Source organism: Acomys minous (assembly GCF_964271855.1).
Source record: "Acomys minous genome assembly, chromosome: 3".
NCBI classification, from domain to species: Eukaryota; Metazoa; Chordata; class Mammalia; order Rodentia; family Muridae; genus Acomys; species Acomys minous.
In genome coordinates this window covers 58,394,270-58,415,563 of record NC_140485.1, presented here as the reverse complement: position 1 = coordinate 58,415,563, position 21,294 = coordinate 58,394,270, and the positions used below count along the sequence as shown (strand labels likewise).

Below are 21,294 nucleotides of genomic sequence, written 5' to 3'. Positions count from 1 at the left end.
GCTGCAACAGGAGTGACTCGGGGACTGGTCACTGTCGATCTCCGGAGTATTCAGTGGCACTTCCTCAGTGCACAGCACAAAGTGGGGACTCGGGTGCTGGAGTCTATGTCCTTGAAGCCCCCGCCTGTCTCATCCAGGAGCCCTTCCAGCTGAGGCCACGGCCAGAAGTCCAATTCCATCAAGAGTGACCTGACAGAGGCCACCGAGTTTGTCAGGGCAGTCAACTGCCTCATTGCATCCCCTGACTGATGAGGACAACCAGGCCTGGGTCAGGCCTCAGACACAGAGAAAGCCCTTCGCCACTCCCCTGGCATCGTTAAAAGCAAAACCACCAGAGAAGGTTAAAGGTCCCACATCCCTTGCTCAACAGTCATTGACACTGCCCACCAGTCTCCAGCCAGGCTAGAGAGAGGAGTGGTGAGAGGCGTGGCCCCTCAGAAAAGTGCCAGAGACCTATCAGGCCTACAGAGACTTACCACACAGGAAAGCTTTGTAGTTTTGGGGGGCTGCAGGGGCAGGCAGGGGGCCCAGGAGATACCAAAGTTCAGCACAGGTCTGTAGACCACTGCTGAGGAATCCTCTCCCCACTGGGGAGAGCAGATCTTTCTGCCTTATTCAGGCTTCAGGTGCTTGGGTGAGGCCCACTCCATACCATATCTAGGAAGGACAGTGGCTACTCTCTGTTCGTAGGTGCAAATGCCAACCTCAGTCAAAAGTGGCCGCACACGAACACCAGCACAGTGTTGGCCTGACCAGGCTAACAACAGAAACCTACGTCCAAGGGGAAAAGGAGGTCCCAGGCCTCATCAAACCTGGTCCAGTGGCCTTCCTCAAGTCACTCAACTTGATCTTTCTGGAAGGTTGTCACCCTGGTTGTGGTACTATTTCCCAGGCGGATACACACATACATTTGGTGGGGTCCTGTCAAATGCCATGCCAGGCTGAATTGATGACAGCATGGGGTCCAGAGTAAAGACTTTGGAGCCTCTGATCTTGGCTGGGTGCCCATGGCAGGCCCATTCCTCAAAGCTCTGCCTAAGTAGGAGAGTTTGTGTGAGAAAGCATTGTGACCAGCTGGCAAGAAACAGAAATAGAAAGCCAGACATGGAAGAGACCCATTGTTGATGCAGAGCAGGTGGGGTCACGAGGGCCTCTGCACCATCTGACGGGCCATCAGGAGGAGGTGTGCTAGAGGCCAGAGCTGTCTATAGAGAGAAAGGGTGTGCCCAGGGCAGCCTGTCCATCTGCCTGAGTGAGCCAGGGAGACAGGCCACCATGCTGGGGCAAGGGGCCAGGAGGTCAAGCAATGCCTGCCAACTGCAGTTGTCAGATGCCCTGAGCACATTCTCTCTGTTCTGTCCAAGGCTGGGATCCATCACAGGCCAGAAACATTGCGGCTGTTTCCCCAAGGCTGACTGGAGCTCAGACCTGAGATCCCAGAGCCTGGTGAGCCGAGCGATCATGGGGAGGGAACGAGGTGGCTTTGTTTTCATGTGGAGGCAGGATGGGTTCTTGGGCAGCTGGTGCCCAGCAATGCCAGCCTGGTCCCACAAGGCCAGCATCTCTCCACTGAACCAGTCCACGTGGGTAGGTGGCACTGTGGATCTGAGGCTGCTGGGAGTAAGGGACCTCCTGTCGAGGCTCAAGGGGCCAAGACCAGGCTGCTTGTGAGACACTAAGAGGAAGTGGGGACTCGCACGTTCTTTAAAGGTACAGCCTCTCCACTATCCCAGATAACTGTCTTAAGTCAAATGTGCCAGACACCTCAGTTGTTCAAAGAGCCACTTCTGCAGATTCTTAAGTAAAATTCAATCTTTGAAAGCTGAAACTTGATCTAAAATCAGCACAGCTGTATTAAGAGAAGGCAAAGGCAGCCTATCCATGGCACCCCCTGCCACGCCCACTGCCTCTGCACAGCTGGAGGTAGTAGTGGCCTCCTTGTGAAACCCACATGTTCCAGAAGATGTGCCCAGGTCTCTCTACACCTACATACAATGAAGCCAGCAGCCACCACCTGATAGCCTTTCTTGGCTACCCCGGCTCTTGGACTCCGGAAGAATTAAAGCCAGTCAGACTTCTTCCCTGATATAAGCACACAGCAGCCATAAGGTGCATCCCACAGCCCTCCCTGAGTTCACATGTGGTCCCATAAAAGCCAGGAGTTGGCTGCAAATAGATGTAATAGAGGTTGTGTCACTAACAAAGAGATCTGGAGCAGCAAGGTGAAGGGACAGGAAAAGAACAGCCAGGCCTTTGACCTGCCTGGCCAGTGGCCAAAATTTCTGCACATGCACCAGGAAAATATGTCCTGGGGTCACCACACACACATTATCCACAAGGAACACAAAGAAAGAAATTTTAGTTACTCATAGGAGTTCGACATTGGTGACAGCGGGCTCGGTGGCCTGATCCTTCTTAGTAAGCACCTAGTCTCAAGCTGTAAAAATATTGGGAAAAAAACAATATTGTGTAGTCCCACAAGCACCCATGGCTGTGTCTTTTGTGGTTCATCAATTTTTCACCACGGTTAGGTAGCACATCTCTTGTCCATCTCTTCTCCCTCTCTTTGGAAAAATGAGTCCCCCTTAAGCAATGATGGTGGTGGTGATAATAGATTGATGATGGAGATGATGAAAAAGAGGTGGTAGCGCTGCTGGCAATGTGGTATTGATAAGGATGATGGTGATGGCAGTGGTAATAATGCAGACAATGGTACCCCTAGTGATGTGCATGGGTGTGACAGTGATGATGGCAGTGGAAATGAGGATGGAGATGGCAATGGTGTGGCTAAAGATGATGGTGTTGATGAGGAAGATGGTGACACAGGCATGGGGGTGGTAATGTGGATGTGGAAGAAGATGGTGATTGGTGATGAATGTAGAGAAGGCAATATGAACATGAATGTGGTGTGATGTAGAGGGCGGTGTGATGGTGGAGGGTGGTGTGATGGTGGAGGGCGGTGCGATGGTAGAGGGTGGTGCGATGGTAGAGGGTGGTGCGATGGTAGAGGGTGGTGTGATGGTGGAGGATGGTGTGATGGTGGAGGATGGTGTGATGGTAGAGGGCAGTGTGATGGTAGAGGGTGGTGTGATGGTGGAGGGTGGTGTGATGGTGGAGGGTGGTGTGATGCTGGAGGGTGGTGTGATGGTGGAGGGTGGTGTGATGCTGGAGGGTGGTGTGATGTAGAGGGTGGTGTGATGGTAGAGGGTGGTGTGATGGTGGAGGGTGGTGTGATGGTGGAGGGTGGTGTGATGGTAGAGGGTGGTGCGATGGTGGAGGGTGGTGTGATGCTGGAGGGTGGTGTGATGTAGAGGGTGGTGTGATGCTGGAGGGTGGTGTGATGGTGGAGGGTGGTGTGATGGTGGAGGGCGGTGTGATGGTGGAGGGCGGTGTGATGGTGGAGGGCGGTGTGATGGTGGAGGGCGCTGTGATGGTGGAGGGCGCTGTGATGGTGGAGGGCGCTGTGATGGTGGAGGGCACTGTGATGGTGGAGGGCGGTGTGATGGTGGAGGTTGGTGCGATGGTGGAGGGTGGTGTGATGGTGGAGGGTGGTGTGATGGTGGAGGGTGGTGTGATGGTGGAGGGTGGTGTGATGGTGGAGGGTGGTGCGATGGTGGAGGATGGTGTGATGGTGGAGGATGGTGTGATGGTGGAGGGTGGTGTGATGGTAGAGGGTGGTGTGATGGTGGAGGGTGGTGTGATGGTGGAGGGTGGTGCGATGGTAGAGGATGGTGTGATGGTGGAGGGTGGTGTGATGGTGGAGGGCGGTGTGATGGTGGAGGGCGGTGTGATGGTGGAGGGCGGTGTGATGGTGGAGGGCGGTGTGATGGTGGAGGGTGGTGTGATGGTGGAGGGTGGTGTGATGGTGGAGGGTGGTGCGATGGTGGAGGGTGGTGCGATGGTGGAGGGTGGTGCGATGGTGGAGGGTGGTGCGATGGTGGAGGGTGGTGTGATAGTGGAGGATGGTGTGATGGTAGAGGGCGGTGTGATGGTAGAGGGCGGTGTGATGGTGGAGGGTGGTGTGATGCTGGAGGGTGGTGTGATGGTGGAGGGTGGTGTGATGGTGGAGGGTGGTGTGATGGTGGAGGGTGGTGCGATGGTGGAGGGTGGTGCGATGGTGGAGGGTGGTGCGATGGTGGAGGGTGGTGCGATGGTGGAGGGTGGTGCGATGGTGGAGGGTGGTGCGATGGTGGAGGGTGGTGCCATGGTAGAGGGTGGTGCGATGGTAGAGGGTGGTGTGATGGTGGAGGATGGTGTGATGGTGGAGGATGGTGTGATGGTAGAGGGCGGTGTGATGGTGGAGGGTGGTGTGATGGTGGAGGGTGGTGTGATGGTGGAGGGTGGTGTGATGCTGGAGGGTGGTGTGATGCTGGAGGGTGGTGTGATGCTGGAGGATGGTGTGATGTAGAGGGTGGTGCGATGGTAGAGGGTGGTGCGATGGTAGAGGGTGGTGTGATGGTGGAGGGTGGTGTGATGCTGGAGGGTGGTGTGATGTAGAGGGTGGTGTGATGTAGAGGGTGGTGTGATGGTGGAGGGTGGTGTGATGCTGGAGGATGGTGTGATGTAGAGGGCGGTGTGATGTAGAGGGCGGTGTGATGGTAGAGGGTGGTGCGATGGTAGAGGGTGGTGCGATGGTGGAGGGTGGTGTGATGCTGGAGGGTGGTGTGATGGTGGAGGGTGGTGTGATGGTGGAGGGTGGTGTGATGGTAGAGGGTGGTGTGATGGTGGAGGGTGGTGTGATGCTGGAGGGCGGTGTGATGTAGAGGGCGGTGTGATGGTAGAGGGTGGTGTGATGGTAGAGGGTGGTGTGATGCTGGAGGGTGGTGTGATGCTGGAGGGTGGTGTGATGTAGAGGGCGGTGTGATGGTAGAGGGCGGTGTGATGGTGGAGGGTGGTGTGATGGTGGAGGGTGGTGTGATGGTGGAGGGTGGTGTGATGCTGGAGGGTGGTGTGATGGTGGAGGGTGGTGTGATGCTGGAGGATGGTGTGATGTAGAGGGTGGTGTGATGCTGGAGGGTGGTGTGATGGTGGAGGGTGGTGTGATGCTGGAGGATGGTGTGATGTAGAGGGTGGTGTGATGGTGGAGGGTGGTGTGATGGTGGAGGGTGGTGTGATGGTAGAGGGTGGTGTGATGGTGGAGGGTGGTGTGATGCTGGAGGGTGGTGTGATGTAGAGGGCGGTGTGATGGTACAGGGTGGTGTGATGGTAGAGGGTGGTGTGATGGTGGAGGGTGGTGTGATGGTAGAGGGTGGTGCGATGGTAGAGGGTGGTGTGATGGTGGAGGGTGGTGTGATGGTGGAGGGTGGTGTGATGGTAGAGGGTGGTGCGATGGTAGAGGGTGGTGCGATGGTAGAGGGTGGTGTGATGGTGGAGGGTGGTGTGATGCTGGAGGGTGGTGTGATGTAGAGGGTGGTGTGATGGTAGAGGGTGGTGTGATGGTGGAGGGTGGTGTGATGCTGGAGGGTGGTGTGATGCTGGAGGGTGGTGTGATGTAGAGGGCGGTGTGATGGTAGAGGGTGGTGTGATGGTAGAGGGTGGTGCGATGGTGGAGGGTGGTGCGATGGTGGAGGGTGGTGCGATGGTAGAGGGTGGTGCGATGGTAGAGGGTGGTGTGATGGTGGAGGGTGGTGTGATGCTGGAGGGTGGTGTGATGTAGAGGGTGGTGTGATGTAGAGGGTGGTGTGATGGTGGAGGGTGGTGTGATGCTGGAGGATGGTGTGATGTAGAGGGTGGTGTGATGTAGAGGGCGGTGTGATGGTAGAGGGTGGTGCGATGGTAGAGGGTGGTGCGATGGTGGAGGGTGGTGTGATGGTGGAGGGTGGTGTGATGGTGGAGGGTGGTGTGATGGTGGAGGGTGGTGTGATGGTAGAGGGTGGTGTGATGGTGGAGGGTGGTGTGATGCTGGAGGGTGGTGTGATGTAGAGGGCGGTGTGATGGTAGAGGGTGGTGTGATGGTAGAGGGTGGTGTGATGGTGGAGGGTGGTGTGATGGTGGAGGGCGGTGTGATGGTGGAGGGTGGTGTGATGGTGGAGGGCGGTGTGATGGTGGAGGGCGGTGTGATGGTGGAGGGCGGTGTGATGGTGGAGGGCGGTGTGATGGTGGAGGGTGGTGCGATGGTGGAGGGTGGTGCGATGGTGGAGGGCGGTGTGATGGTGGAGGGTGGTGTGATGGTGGAGGGTGGTGTGATGGTGGAGGGTGGTGTGATGGTGGAGGGCGGTGCGATGGTAGAGGAAGAAGAGGCTGCAAGCACCTTCTCTGCTCTATAGACACCTTTGCTTTAATTCTATGATGTTTTCATTCAGCAGATATCTCGAGTCCCATTTCAAGAATGAAAAGATAAATAATTAGGAGTTAGACTTGTCCAAAGTTCACTAATAAGAGACAAAATGAGGGCTTTAAACTGAATATGTTTGATCCCAAACTCAGGGTTGAAACTGTTGGTCATCCTGTATTTGTGTGCTTTGTACCCCACTGAATATATCTGTGCTTAGAGTCCACTGAGCTATCTGGCGGCTTAAGAAAGTTGCCAGTCTGTGGAGATGCTGTGGAAAATAAGACATGCCATTTTCTACTAAGTATTTTTCACACCCAACACTGTCTCATCTATAAATACTGTGCTGTGAAAGCACATGGTGAGCCACTCTCTCCCTGTGTAAAGATGTGTCTTATTGGAAATCTGGGAACTTGCAATGTCTTGAGGCACAAGAAGGAATTGCTGGAGGAAGGCACGTCACTAAGGGGCCGTAGTTAAGTGTGTCTACTTGTTTTCTTTCTGCCTGTAATTTGCCACCAGATGTCGGAAGCAACATTCTCCTGGGAAAACACCTCCCCCTCCCCCATGGCTCTAGGAGAGTGGCTTTCCCTTAAGACACAGCACTTTCCCTCTCTGTCTTCAAAGGCATGCCCAGCGCTGCCCTGTCTGGGGCAGACTGCCCGGTCAGTGGGATGGTTTGAGATGCACCAGTATGGAGCTAATTGTATGGACAAAAGTACTGAGGAAGGCAGACCTTAAAGCAAAGGGGCCCTGTGCAGTGTCGCTCCTGGGCCACAGGTCTCCCTAAGGAACCAGTTTCCATCACCTTGTATTTGAGTCAAGCTTTCTGCTGTGAGGAGAAGCTGTGTATTCATGCTCGTGCTTCTAATACTGGCCTCAGAGGTTTATCTGGAACTAACCAGCAGATAAACTGGGGAGAAAGAGCTTGGTAGCAAATCAGAATTTGGTGTCAAGCAATAGGTGTAGGCCACATGTCCAATTGTGATAACATGGGGTCCTGTATTCAAGGCCTACTTTGTGTAGTGTCATTCCTGTCGGTGCACAAAGGGAGACTGGGATAACACTGGGCCACACACAGTAGGAACAGCCTCAGTTCCCTCACGGTCACAACGGAACTTAAGCTGTGTGCCGTGTCCTGTGTGCCGCCAGCTGCCACAGCACAGCTTCAAGGATGACGTTTGAGGATGGGATTTTCCAAGTACTGCTCTCTCCTGCTACCCGCTGCCACACCCTTCATCCCATGACATCAGATGCAGTGGTGAGGTGTGTGGCAGAGTGGGCTCTCACACTGACTTATAGACTGTAGAGTTGGTGGGGTTTCCCTTTCTCTCACCCCATGATGCTCAAACCCGTCGGCTACCACCACCACCACCAGATACATACACAGTCATGCTGGACTCTGACGGACGATGAGCCCGCACTGCCGAGCCCTCCAGATGCCACACCTCACTCGGTGCTCACCCAGTACCTAGAGGCAAGGTTTTGACGGGGGTAAACTGAGGCCAAAAATAAGTGTGTCCAAGAACACTGGTAGAAGTCAGTAGAAGCAGAATTTGAACTGGGACAGAGCTCAGTCCAGCCCACTGTGCTCTGAGCCATCTGCTGCTTGTCAGGCCTAGCACGTCCCATAAACCCCTGAATCCCTCAGGACGAACCCAAGCTTCCCATGTGCACTGATTGTGTTGACAGCAGCTCTGTCTTCCCAGTTGCCTGGGGTCCTGTGTTCCCTTCTCTGGTCACAGTCGGCCTGTGGTCCATACCCAGAGTGTGGCATCTATACCTCCAAACACCTCAGTCACCCTGCCCCGAGGCCTCGCCATCCCTCGCCAGTGTCATGTCCATGGTGCCTGTGCCATTCTCTTGCTTCAGCCCTTGCTTCTGCTGCAGGCATCGTTCAACAGCAAAACTGGGTGTTCCGAGGAACATGAAAGGCGGCACCTTTTTCTCGCCCCATCCAGTGGTCCCTCGTTACCACGACAAAAGCCAGGATCCCAAAGGTCTTCCTTGGCCCCACAGCATGGGGTCTTCTCCCCACGATGCCCTCATCTCCTGCCACACTGTCCTTGCTCACTCCACCCCCATCACATTAGCCACCTTGCTGCCCTTGACTGTGACAGCTGAGCCCCCCTGGCTCTAAGCCTCAGCCCTCTGAGGATTTGTGGACATTTTCTGCTAAAATGCTGTCTCCCGTCACCCAGGTGGCTGTCTCTTCTCTTGGTCCAGGTCTTGGCCACAGTGTCATCTTTGTAAGAACCTGTCACTGGTGCCTTTATCTAAGCCCGTATCTATTGGACATCACCGCCTGCCACTGGAGCCACAGAGACAAGCACAGGGTACCAGGGCAAGTATCTCTGTAAGTTGACAAGGGTTCCAAAGGGAAGTGTCTTAGCAGACTTCAAAAAAATACCATTCTTGGAAGAATTGTCGCATAAACTACAACTCCATACTATCCCCAATGTGCTCAGTCCCCAGGAACATCAAAACCAGACACCTGCCTGCTGCAGGGAGCCCAAAAGCCTGTCACACCCAAGCCTGTCACGCCCCACCCTGAGCTGATGTCTATTCTGACCAGGCTGCTGTCCTTGCTCAGTTGGGTGATGCAGTCACCTCCCACCTTTGTTCTTACTTTGTTGTCCAGAGAGCACTGAGAAGTCTAAAAACAAAACCCCATGGGAACTATCAAAGAAAGGAAGAGAAGCCGAAATCCAGGCATGGTGGTGCACAACTGTAATCCCAGAGCTCAAAAAGGGTTCGGGGGGATCATGATTTTGAAGCCAGTCTGGGTTACACAGCAAGACCTTGTCAGGAAAAAAACAAAGCAAAGGAGCTGGGGAGATGGCTTTGTTGGTAAAGTGCTTTTCAGGCAAGTATAAAGACCTGAGTTCAGGTTCCAGCACTGACATGAAATGCCAAACATGGCGGCATAATAGAAGAATATATAGCTACTACCAATTATCTAAGAAGTAAGCTTGCCTCTTCCTGTGTGTCTTCAAGTAGACAGACAGACAGGCAGACAGACAGACAGACAGACAAACAGAGTCTACCTGTGGGAGGACATGCCCAGCATTGGGGATTCAGGGTAGAAACTATCTTTTCTAAAAGTTGTTGTCGAGTCTGGCTTTAATGAGTTTATTTCCAATTTTTTTTTTTAACTACTTTTTTTTTTTTCAAAAAGAGGCTTCTGAAAACTAAAAGCAAAGGGAGATGTGTGTGATCAGCAAATCCAGGTCTTAGTGCACAAGAGGCAATTATTTTGAGTGACTGAAGACATGATCATCTGATTGTATGCCTGTGTATGTCCTAACACCAAAGGAAAAGCCTTGCAACCCAGACAAACTGCCTGGCGTGGTGAAATACTCTTGTAACCCCAGTGCTAGTAAGGACGGTGGATCCTGGAACTTCACTGGCCAGGCCAGCCATCCCAACTTGGTCAGCTCCAGGCCAGTGAAAAACCTTTTCTCAAAATAACAAGAGGAGTGGAGTCTGAGGAATGTACCAGAGGCCATCCTGTGGCCTTCCGCTGCCTAGGGAGGGCAGGGCACATTGATGGTCTCCCAATGGGAAGTTGATGATACCTTGAAAGTTAAGCAGGCCTTTGTGCAACCAGCAGGCCAGGCACATGCATGACCACACATCCCACTGTTAGCGATAAAGCCCGCCCACTTCCCCCACTAGGAATTCAGAGAGCCTGGCCTTATTAGCTTGGCACAGCCTGAGCGGCATCTCTGAGAGCACCAGTTCCCTCTTCCCACCAGGCAGGTCTTGTAAGCGCATGTAAGCACAGCTTTCATCAGCATCCATATGACTTTGAGGGGCTTTCCCGTGATTTATGAAACTTGGAGTAATTGTAAACAGTGCACACAATAGCCGTGGCATTTCACCATCAACTCCATTCTCTCCCTTTCCTGTCTCGTGCTGGGAATTCTGCTATAAGAACCTACGTGAAAATAAGTGAAAGTTCAGTTTCGTTGTGCCTGGGACGCACGTCAAGTCTCTTCAATAATGTTCAGAGATCAGGGAAGAGCGCGGGCAGGGCAAGCCCCACGTCTGTGCCATTCGTTTGATGAGAGCGGTTTTAACGGCCTGCTGAGCCCAGCTGCTTGCAAACTTTCTTCTTTGGCCATTCTATGTGTCTATGATGTATGCTGGTCATTTTCTCCCTACCCGCTACCCTCTCCTTCCCCTCCCAATGAACGCTGTCTTCTGCACAAGTCTCCATCCTTTTCGCATGCCTTTCTGTTCAGCTGACTGGTTAGCAGTTGGATGGTAGGGTTTTCTTGTGGTCATTTTTGTGGCTCAGTAGAGTTGCTTGCACTGGGGTTAGTCACTGTAGCATGGGCAGTTTAACTGTGACTTCTAAGAGAATGACCATGCTAACGGCTGGCTCTTGAGGACAGGGGCGGGGGTCCTCATGAGCTTCTCCGCATCCATGATGAAATGCCAATGGTCCATCTCATGCAGGGAACCACGTTGCTAGCCACATGCTTTCCCAGCACTCTGCCCCACCCTCCAGCCCTACTCTCTTTCTGTCCCCTCTTCCACAGTGTTCCCCGAGCCCTGAAGTGGATCACACAGATGTCTACTCAGGGCTGAGCACTCAACACCAGCAAGGGAGCTCTTCAGTGCTGCAGCAAGCCTACAATAGAGCTGCAATTTCACCATCACTTCCTAAATTAATTGAAATGAAGCTCCGCCCAGGAACAGAGACAAAATCATACTGATTTTAAACCGGGGCCTTCAACAGACTTGCCTGAATGTCCAGGACCCACATCTGCAATGTAGGCTAGACAAGCATGCTCTGATGGTCTTTTGTGGGCTTCGTAAGGGATAGAGATTCCTGGGCAGCTCCCACTCGGGGTGTGTCGCTGAGCTCATGTCAGAGGGCTTGACCAGACCTGCATCCTGATGTGGACACGTTAGGCAGTAGACATGATTCTGCAATGAGGTACGAGCCCAGAAACAAGTAAATTAGAGAGCAGATGCGGGAACTGCCCTTGGCCACCAGAGCAGAAAGCAGAGTGGAGCCCCCACTATGTGCGTGCCTTCATCTTTTGCTATGGGCGGCAAGCAGTCCTCATGCCAAACTCCAGGAGTGGGGGCTACCGTGCCTTCCCTCCCTCACCTCTCTTTCCACCTCTGCCTTCCCACTTCTGCATTCACTGTCTTTGTTCTCCATACAATAATGAGTCACAAAAGCCCCAGCACCCCTCTGACTTTGCCAAGCCTCGGGTAGTATAGACCATCTCTCCCCCACCTCTCCACAGCCAGCCCACTGCTCACCCTTCGGAGCACAGAGTGGCCAGCTGTCGAGCAAAAAGCCTTTCTTAGGGCGTTGGCAGCCATGGCTTCCCAACAGAATGGTGAGTTGACCTGGCCATCTCTCTGTCTACCCTTTCCCCTGGGCTGCAACTCCTGGTTTCATTTGCTCATCTAATAATTATGAGGTACCTGCTGCATGCACCTTCCAGGACCAAACAGGTCACTCTTGGGGGCAAGTTGCCCTGTTGGATTCCCAGGGTCCAGCAAGGTGTGTAAAGCATCATCAGTGCTCAACAACAATGGAGCGAGGAAGGAAAAACGGAGGCGGCGGCATCTGGGCAAAGCAGAAGTGAGTGGATGCAGAAGCCCAAGAAACCCTGATTCTCTGTCAGCTGTGGGATCAAGTTCAAAGACCGAGAGCATTAGAGTTTTGTGTACATATGGCTGAGGCCGCAGGAAGCTGCAAATGTGTTTAGATGCAACCTCTGGGCTTCAGCGAGAGTTGGGCTTTAAAAGAAAATTGCCTCTCTTGGCCAGCTACAGTCTTGCAGGCTGCAGTCATAGCCAAGAGTAAAACCGCCCGACTCCAACCTGGCGTGCGGGCTGAGGGATGGGGAAGGCATGCTTGTCACGACTCAGAGCCCTTCACTCGAAGACAAAGAAGTGGGAGCTGCTGCAGGCCATGCCGACTCCCAGTGGGGAGCAAAAATGAAAAATTGCAACTTGTTCTCCCAGGGAAACCTCTGGGTTTAATACGGTACTAGGAGAAAAAGCACAGAAGCGCTTCACCAGAGACCCACGTCTTGTTGGACAGACTTGATCCTGGGGATTATCTGAGCATCCTCTGAAATGCCTGGGCACAGACCAGGGAGGCCTAGGGGTGACAGAACCATTAGCCACAGACTTTCCAAGTCCTTCAGAGGAGGGAGGTCATGGTGCAGGCATGGAGGCTTGTATGTACTTATGTGTTTGAATGTCTGAGTATGCATGTTTGGGCATATGTGGTTTTGTGTGTATATTGGGTGGTGTGTGTGTGTGTGCAAATTATGCTTATGCATCTGTGTGTAGTGTGTCTGTGTCCTTAACTTGATGTGGATAAGAGCACATGAGCCCAATTTAATCATGATGTTCTCTGAACTACTCTTGCCCCGTGTCCCCACATCCTCACAGGCCCTTTTCTCGCTGACAGCCTCTGTCCAGGATTTACAAATACGGAATGTCACTGTGAGACAATTCCTACCTCCTGACAGGTGACTGTGTCTTCCTCCTTGTCTCCATAGGGCCTGGCAGTGTACTTTTCCCCATAAACTGAGGGCCTTTTATGAGTGGACCACTTTTTCTCTACCCTCCCCATGCCACACACACACACACACACACACACACACACACACACACACACACATCTGGAATCCAGATGTGGCTGCCCCCATTGCTTCCTCACCTGAATGCACCGAGAGAATAAACCCCAGGTCTGTAACTGGAAGCCATGCGCAGGGCTGACTTTCTCCAGCTTCAAGTTCATTTGAATAAGGCAAATACTCCATATGGGGGGTCTGGGGAGTTCCCTCCTTCCATCCTTTCCGGAGGACAGAGCCATCCTGCTACTGTCCCCAGGTGAGCACAGCCTCCGGTGCGGTACATTATTTTAATGCAGACATCACTTTAAACTAACCTTTTACCATCTGTTCTGTCCTCTAATAACAAACGTGAAGGAGCCCAAGCAATTCTCTGTGGCGTCCTCAGCAGGGAGCTGGAGGGAGGGCTGTCTGTGCTTCCAACTCCCCACCCAACGTCCACGTCTGCAATGTTTTCCTCATTTTCCAGACACAAATCACAGGAAAGTGTTCTCCCCTGGCCTGCTGGCTTCCTTCACAACAGTATTTCTTCTCCACAAGGTAAACTCTGAGAGAATCAGAGCGTTCCAGTGTCTGTGCAAAGAGCCCCCCCGGACACGGCGCTCAGTGGCCCACTGCTGCTGTATTTCAGAAGGTACTTTAGAGTGACCCAGAAGATGATCAAAAACAAAGTTTCCTTTAAAAAAAAATCTTTAACTATACAGTGGATTCCTTTCAGAACGGCTATAATTAAATGACCCTGTAGCCAGAAGGAAGTGGTGGTAGCCACACATTATGCAATAGCGCAGCAGCATCGGTCCTAGGCCACTAGAGACACTCACTCCATGTGCCCCCTGCAGCCAGTGCACTCCACCAGCAGCGCTCTGACTGTGACTCGGTGCCCTAGTCCAAGTCAAAGCTTCCAACGTACCACACAGGGGTTCTTGACACTTCAGGGCAGGAACTGCCCCAGTACCGTGCACTTTCACCTCACCTGGCACCATGAACTCAGATGCAGGCATAAGGCAGGCGGCTCTCTGTCTCTCCTCTAGACTCTCCATGGAGAAGAGGCAGCCCCTCAGACTACCCACCTCACCAGGGCATATGGGCACAACTCAGCCTCCATGGCACACTTGTTCTGTGCCAGATCAGGAGCGCACAAGCTTACACAGGCACCACTAGCTCTGGCGAGCTGACATGGGGAGGGAAGGGAAAGCCAGGATGTCTACCACCTACTCTGGTCCTGTTCTCAGAAGCCCTGTCCCCTACCTTGTCATGGAAGCATAAACGGGGACATGGGTGGGAGCCTAGACCTGAGCCTCCGCAGACTGCATGCCACACATACACGTGCACAGCGGCCTCGCATGTATCTTTCTCCAGACCCAGCACAAGCAGCTGTAGGTCTGTCCTGATTTTCATACGCCTGTGTGGTGTCAGAGAGCCGTTCTGCTGTCCCAGGTGACTGGGGTGTTGGTGGCCTCACTCTAGTGTAACCAGTTCTGGTTCAACCACGATAAATGCTGATTTAAGAAAGGGTTTCTCATCAGGGCGTGGCAGTGCACACCTTTAATCCCAGCACTCAGGAGACAGAGACAGACAGATCTCTTTGCGTTCAGGGCTATCATGGTCTATATAGTGAGTTCCCGGCCAGCCTAGGCTATATAGTGAGACTCTGCCAAAAGGAAGGAAGAAAGAGAGGGAGGGAGGGAGGGAGGGAAAGAGGGAGGGAGGGAGGGAGGGAGTAAGGAAATGTTCTCCAGTTGACATACCCTCATGAAAATCACATGAGGGTGAAGAGCTGCAGTTCAGTCAATTTAAAAACTTCTGAGAGAGGGAGAATTAGTCATCCCCAAAGCTGAGCACCCAAAATGGTTATCCAGTCCCAAATAGCCACCCCTTCCGAGAAAAAAAAATACACATAACAGTAAACAGATTCAGCAGGTTGTGTTTATATATTTAGGGGTGTATGTGTGTGTGTGTGTGTTTGTGTGTGTGTGTGTGTGTGTGTGTGTGTGTCTAAGTCACTGTCTTATTACTGTGAAAAGACACCATGACCAAAGCAAGTCTTATGAAAGAGAGCATTTAACTGGGAACTTACTTACAGTTCAGGGGCCTAGTCCACCGTCATCATGGCCTGGAGCACAGTAACATGCAGGCAGTAGCTGAGAGCTACATCCTGACCCATAGTCAGAGAGACAGACGGAGATTGAGCCTAGCGCGGGATTTTTGAAACCTCAGAACCCACCCCAGTGGCACACTTCTCCAACAAGGACACGCCTCCTAATCCTTCTAATCCTATCAAACAGTTCCCAGAAAGATCTGAGCAAGGTGATGCACAGTAACAGGGCCCCAGTGGGGGATGGGAAGTAAGCACCACCTGGCCAGCTGGAGGAGGCAGGGAAGGCAGGTGGTCACAAATACCTTCAGGTCAGCAGTGGAGGTGTTCAGCCAGTGCAGCTAGCACTGATGCCCTGCAGCTGCTCAGGGATGGAGGGGAGGAGGGCACCAGCCCACTCGAGGTCATCCAGAAGCAGGACCACACAGTGGTCATACACTGTAGGCAGGGGAGAGTGGCCACTGAGGACAGGGGTCAGCACCAGGAGGTCAGTAGAAGAGGCCATCACCTGACCAGACGTGGTGGCACACACCTTTAGTCCCAGCACTTGGAATGCAGAGGCAGGTGAGTCTCTGTGAGTTTGAGGCCAGCGTGGTCTACAAAGCAAGTCCAGGACAGCCAGGGCTCTGTGTAACACAGAGAAACCCTGGCCTGTCTCAAAAGAAAAAAAAAAGTCTAAAGTTTTAAGTCTCTGAGACTCAAGGCAATCTCCAAACTGTAACCCCTGTAAAAATCAAAATGAAGAAGCCGACCGCACACTTCCAACATACAATGGCACAGAGTGAACATTAGCAGTCCCAAAGCAGGGAAAGAGCATAGTGAGGAAATACTGAACCAAAGCAAGAGCAAAAACCAGCAGGACAAACTCCGAATTCTCCGTTTCCATGACTGATGTCAACGTGTTCTTCAGATCTATAACTCCTTTCAGTTTGAGTTTGTTTGTTTGGTTGGTTGGTTAGTTGGTTGTTGGTGGTTGTTGGTTTGGTTTGGTTTGGTTTGACTGAAACACACTTCTGTCTCTTGAGCTGGTTCCACACCCAGTATCCAGCTCTCCTTGGCAGGTATTCTACCAGTCTGGCATCTCCGACATCTTGGGATCTCCGACAATCTAGACTTCACCTTCACAGCGTCACCTAATGGCCTCTCTGAGCCTCCATGCAAGGACATTACAGAAACAGGGCTGGCCTCGGCAACTTGCCTCAGCCTTGCTTGGACATGACACAACCCCTTCCTTGGCTCTACAGGCAGAACCGAGTAGCCAAGGATACCGAGTTCTGCTGCTTACTGACACTGGAACCTGGCCCCCTAGTTTAATTACACTTGTATCAGCTTCTGTTGTTGATGGCACCTTCTACTGCTTGAGCTTTTCTTTAGTTCCTTGTCACAAGTTGGAAGCTTAGCTGGTGGGAGCTTGCCCTGAGGTCATCACTCCCTTTATCCCACCAGACTTTTCTTCAAACTCTTTTTTTCCCCCCAGAGCTGAGGGCCAAATGCAGGGCTTTGCGCTTGCTAGGCAAGCGCTCTACCACTGAGCTAAATCCCCAACCCCTTCTTTAAACTCTTTTTCCCCTTGAGCTCTGGAACTTCTTCTGTCTTCCTTCTATCTTACACTTCCTGGTACTCTTTTTCTCTTCAAAACTGTCCATTTTGCTTTTTCTTTCCTTTTGCTCCGCTTGCTCCTTTTCATTGTAGGTCTGCGTAAGACAGACCTCTGATAACCGAGAGACACAGTCAATGCTAGGCTGTTGTGAAAGCTCCTCTGCCAAGGCCATTAGTGCAAAATTCTTCAGTTTATCCTTCTTGCAGATGTTTAGGACAAGGGCAGAAATCAGCCACTTTCCTTGCCAGAATATCACAAGAACAGCCTCTAGGCCACTTAGGTCCTTCCCCTCTGAAACCTCCTGAGCTGCCACCACACTGCTCTCGGCACTGTCTTCCCTGCCCCTACTGGGATGGCCCATTCAGCCCCACTTCACATTCGCCCGCTCTCCTAGTCCAAAGTCCCAAAGTCCACATCCCATGAACGAGCAACAATACCCCACTCCTGGTACCAATTTATGTCTTAGTTACTATTCTGTTACTGTGAAAATATGCCATAATCACGGCAAGTCTTATGAAAGGAAGCATTTAATTGGGGTCTTGCTTATAGTTTCAGAGGCTTAATCCATTATCATCATTGCGCTGGGGAGCACGGTGGCATGCAGGCAGACGTGGTGCCGCAGCAATAGCTGAGATGGCAGCCACGTTCTGATCCATAGGGGGAGGGAGAGAGAGGGGGGGGGGGACCTGGCATGGGCTTTTGAAACTTCAAAGCTCATCCCCAATGACAACACACTTCTTCCAGCAAGGCCATACCTCTTAATTTTTTATCAATCCACTCCCTGGTGACTAAGCATTCAAGATATGAGCCCTCTGGGGACCATTCCTACTCAAACCACCATAATATATAACAATAATAAGTAAAGAGTAGGAGCCCGTAAATTTGAAAGAGGGAAAGAAAAGGGGTAACGATGTAATTATATTTTAATTAAATGTTTAAAATCAAGTTATTCTTAAAAATGAAGAAAGATGTTCTCCATCAAGCTGATGTTTCTAGGAATTAGGTTTTTTTATCTTTATTTATTATTTATCCAGTATTCTGCCTGAATGTCAGAAGAGGACCAGATCTCACATATAGACGGCTATGAGCCACCGTGTGGCTGCCAGGAATTGAACTCAGGACCTTTGGAAGAACAGCCAGTGGTCTTAACCTCTGAGCCATCGCTCCAGCCCGGAATTGAGTTTTTTCTGGAACTAGCTTGCATTTTGGCATACAGATGAAACTGGAAAGAAAATCTGTTCCCAGACTTTTCTCATGCTTCAGCTGGGAGTTCTGTCTTCTTTCGTGCAAAGAAGTGCCACATGCCGGGTGGTGGCGGCACACGCTTTCAATCCCAGCACTCGAGAGGCAGAGGCAGGCAGATCGCTGTGAGTTCAAGGCCAGCCTATCTACAAAGTGAGTCCAGGACAGCCAAGGCTACACAGAGAAAACTTGTCTCAAAAAAGGGGGTGGGGCCCACCCAGCAAGATTCCTAGTTTGTGTGTGGATGTCTGTGCCCCTTGGCAGTGTCTGTGGCCTGGCATACTACATCACAGCTTGAAATACTGGAACTTAAAATACTGAGGGCTGGGGGTGTAGCTCAGTGGATGGAGTGTTTGCCTAGCATGCATGAGTCTCTGGGTTCAGTTCCCAGCATTGTATAAACTGGACTTAATGGTGCGTGCTGGTCATTCCAGGACCTGGGAGGCAGAGGAGCATCTGAAATGCAAAGTCATTCTCAGTTACATAACAGGTTTGAGGCAAACCCGAGCTACATGAACCCTTGCCTAAAAAATAAAATAAAAGTAAAAAAAAAATCTTGAAATGTTGTATGTTGTGCCTCCCCGTCACCTGATGTACCGCTGAGCATGAGACTGGTGACACTCAGTAACTCCCTATCCACCAGCTGCCCTCCTGTTACCACTGTTTGCTGTCTGAGCCTGCTACGTCTCTGGTTCTTGGCATCTTCAAAGGACTGAAGAACCTTACATAAATATCAATGTAGCAAGGAGTTTTATTCAGAGGAGAAAGTGCGAGGTAGACAAGCAGGAAGAAGCAGGTGTGAGCCAGAGTGTTCAAGAGCCCATGGATTCCTGGAGGCTCTTTTTGGGTCCTTGAGGAAGAGAAGTTGGTTGTAGGGGTGGGGTATAGGTGGGTTTCTGCTCTGATAAACTTTTGATTGACATCTGGAAATGGGCCTATTGTGCAGGCGTGGGAGATTTTAATCATATGCGTGCCTAGTCATGCATATGCATTAGATGGTGAATGGGCACTTTTCTCTAAACTCTAAGACACAGGTCACCTCACTGTACATGTACCCAAACTCTGTGCAGCCTGGATTGGCTCCTTTCCCTCAGGATGGGTTTGACCACAGAAAGGAAGTCTGTGGGGCAGAGCAACTGGTTGCTTTGTTGGGGAGGGGACAAGTGTGATTCCATGTGAGAGGGGTGCTGCTGAGCTGTTCCTGCGTGGCCCATGATGCTCTGAGAACATGGCCAAGTGTGAGGCCCTCCAACGTCAGGACGGATGCCTCAGCCACTGCTGTAGGCTCACATCTCCATTCGTGTGTCTTTCAGATCAGATCCGACAAGGACAATGACATTCCCATCCGGTATAGCGTCACAGGTGTGGGCGCCGACCAGCCCCCCATGGAGGTCTTCAGCATTGACTCCATGTCTGGCCGGATGTATGTCACTCGGCCCATGGACCGGGAGGAAAGAGCCTCTTACCACGTGAGTATCCAGATATGGAACAGAGCAGTATCCACGCCAGCAGGGCACAAGCAGGGTGTGAGCAGCGAGGCACACTTCTGCAAGCCACAGGGTCCCGAGGCACTGGAGGAGGACCCGGGCATCTACCAGCAGGCTCCACCACAGTGCTTCCAGGCCAGAGTGGGCTTAAGTCAGCACTGCCAGTCTCCAGGTTAGAGCTACCTTACATTTGCATGCTGTGTCTCTGAGAGCTTCTAAGAGGAGAGCCAGTCAGAAAGGAAAAAAGAGAGGCTGTGAGGTCTCAGCTTCCTCCTTGCCCCCACTAGCCTTGCACATGAGAGAGGCAGCCAAGTTCCCCCCACCTCTCTCTCCCTCTCTCACTCTCTCTCTCTCTATCTATCTATCTATCTATCTATCTATCTATCTCTATCTCTCTCTCTCTCTCTCTCTCTCTCTCTCTATCTATCTATCTATCTATCTATCTCTCTGATATTATGGCCAAGTGACACTGCATCTGGCCCCCTGAGCTCTGCTCCAGCACTTGTGAGGGGCAGGCCCAGCACACTACTTCTGTGAGCCTCAGTCACTGAGTCTACCCTGCACTTAGGTCTCCCTGCAGCATGAGGAGCTGTGACATTGTTATCATGATAACCACTCTATCGGGTGGATAGAGCAGAGGTAGGTGCGTTCGGGGTGTTGTTTGTGCCTGTGGCTGAATGCCCAGTGTTTTGATGATCATCTGAGAACAAAGGTGGAATTCTCGGCTTCTGCCCATACTGTCCTATTAACTGCTGTGACTTCTCGCTGCAGCTCGGTGCTGATTGCAGGCTGACCCTGGTACCCTCGGCCTGATGGCCGTTTGTTCAGGACTGGTCCTCCATCTCCTCTCTCCAGAAGGAGGCTCCATGTACACTAGGACTTGTCGGGTTGTGCACACCACATCCTCAGGCAAGGCCAGAGCTTGGCCCTGAAGCTGCTTGCTGCCCATTTATGTAAAGGGAGGCTTACAGGAAGTTGAGTCTGTCACTGGCAGCAGTGACTTTCCCAACCAGCCCCAAGAAGCCTCAAGTAGTAAGGTGCTGTGCTGAAGGACTAGAGAACCAACCTCAGGAATGTGGTTTTCCCATTCCAAACCACAAAAGGCCCCTCCCTGAGACAGGTACCTGAGCCCTACGTAGCTGCAGTTTATAGTCCACAGACCAGGAGCTCTGCACATGGCATGGCTTCTGTGATGGGCTGAGACACAAGAGTGACCCCAGTCAGGCTCACGGCCCCTGGTACTCTCTCTCTCTCCAGTTGTCCCTCTTCACAGGAACTTTCCAGAAAAAGCATGATCGTTCCAGACACTCGCCTTATCTACTCACTCCATTCCGCATCCATCTGTTCATCTACACACACCTTTTCCGTCCATCTCTACATCCAAGTACCTGTCTGCCCATCCAGCCATCTACTTATCCATCTGTCAGCCCAGCTACCCACCTGCCTACCGGTCCGTCCATGCTCCTGCCCATCTATCCATCATCTGCCAATTCAGTCATCCATTCATTCACCCGCCCACTCGCCCATCCTACATCCATACGTCCGTCCTTCCACGCAAGGTTCATTTCTTGAGCATTCACTATATGTTGGGCCCTGTGTTAGGTGCTGGGAAAACACAAATGACTGGAGTATGCATGGCCCAGGTTTGGGGGGAACATCCACAGTTCTAAGCTGAGGAAAAAGGTGACTCCTTCATAGCCCTATACCTCTGAGACAATCGAGTCTCCAGATTTTCAGAGCCCAGGAAATGCCATCTGAGTACCCTTACTTTGCTTCTCATCTGGTAGAGGCCAAGGTCAGGAAGAGGAAGGGAAAAAAGCAAATTGTCTTGTTAGCTTGGGTGGAGAGATTCCCACAGGAGCGAGTTGGAAAGTCGTTGTGTCCTTTTTTTTTTTTTTTTTTTTTCAGCAGGAAGATGATTTTGCTCACAGCCTGAACAACTGGAGGGGAGAGTTTTGGAGCTGGTCTCTGTGCCGGACTTC

General features: G+C 51.9%; 1 protein-coding gene across 1 annotated transcript in view; it reads left to right on the top strand.

Moving 5' to 3' along the window:
- CDH4 (cadherin 4) overlaps positions 1-21,294 on the top strand; it is a 468,514-nt gene that overhangs the window by 392,213 nt on the left and 55,007 nt on the right. The window contains exon 5 of the mRNA XM_084777678.1: positions 19,139-19,294. Within this exon, the coding sequence (XP_084633804.1) occupies positions 19,139-19,294 (156 nt within the window). The remainder of the gene's footprint in view (positions 1-19,138; positions 19,295-21,294) is intronic.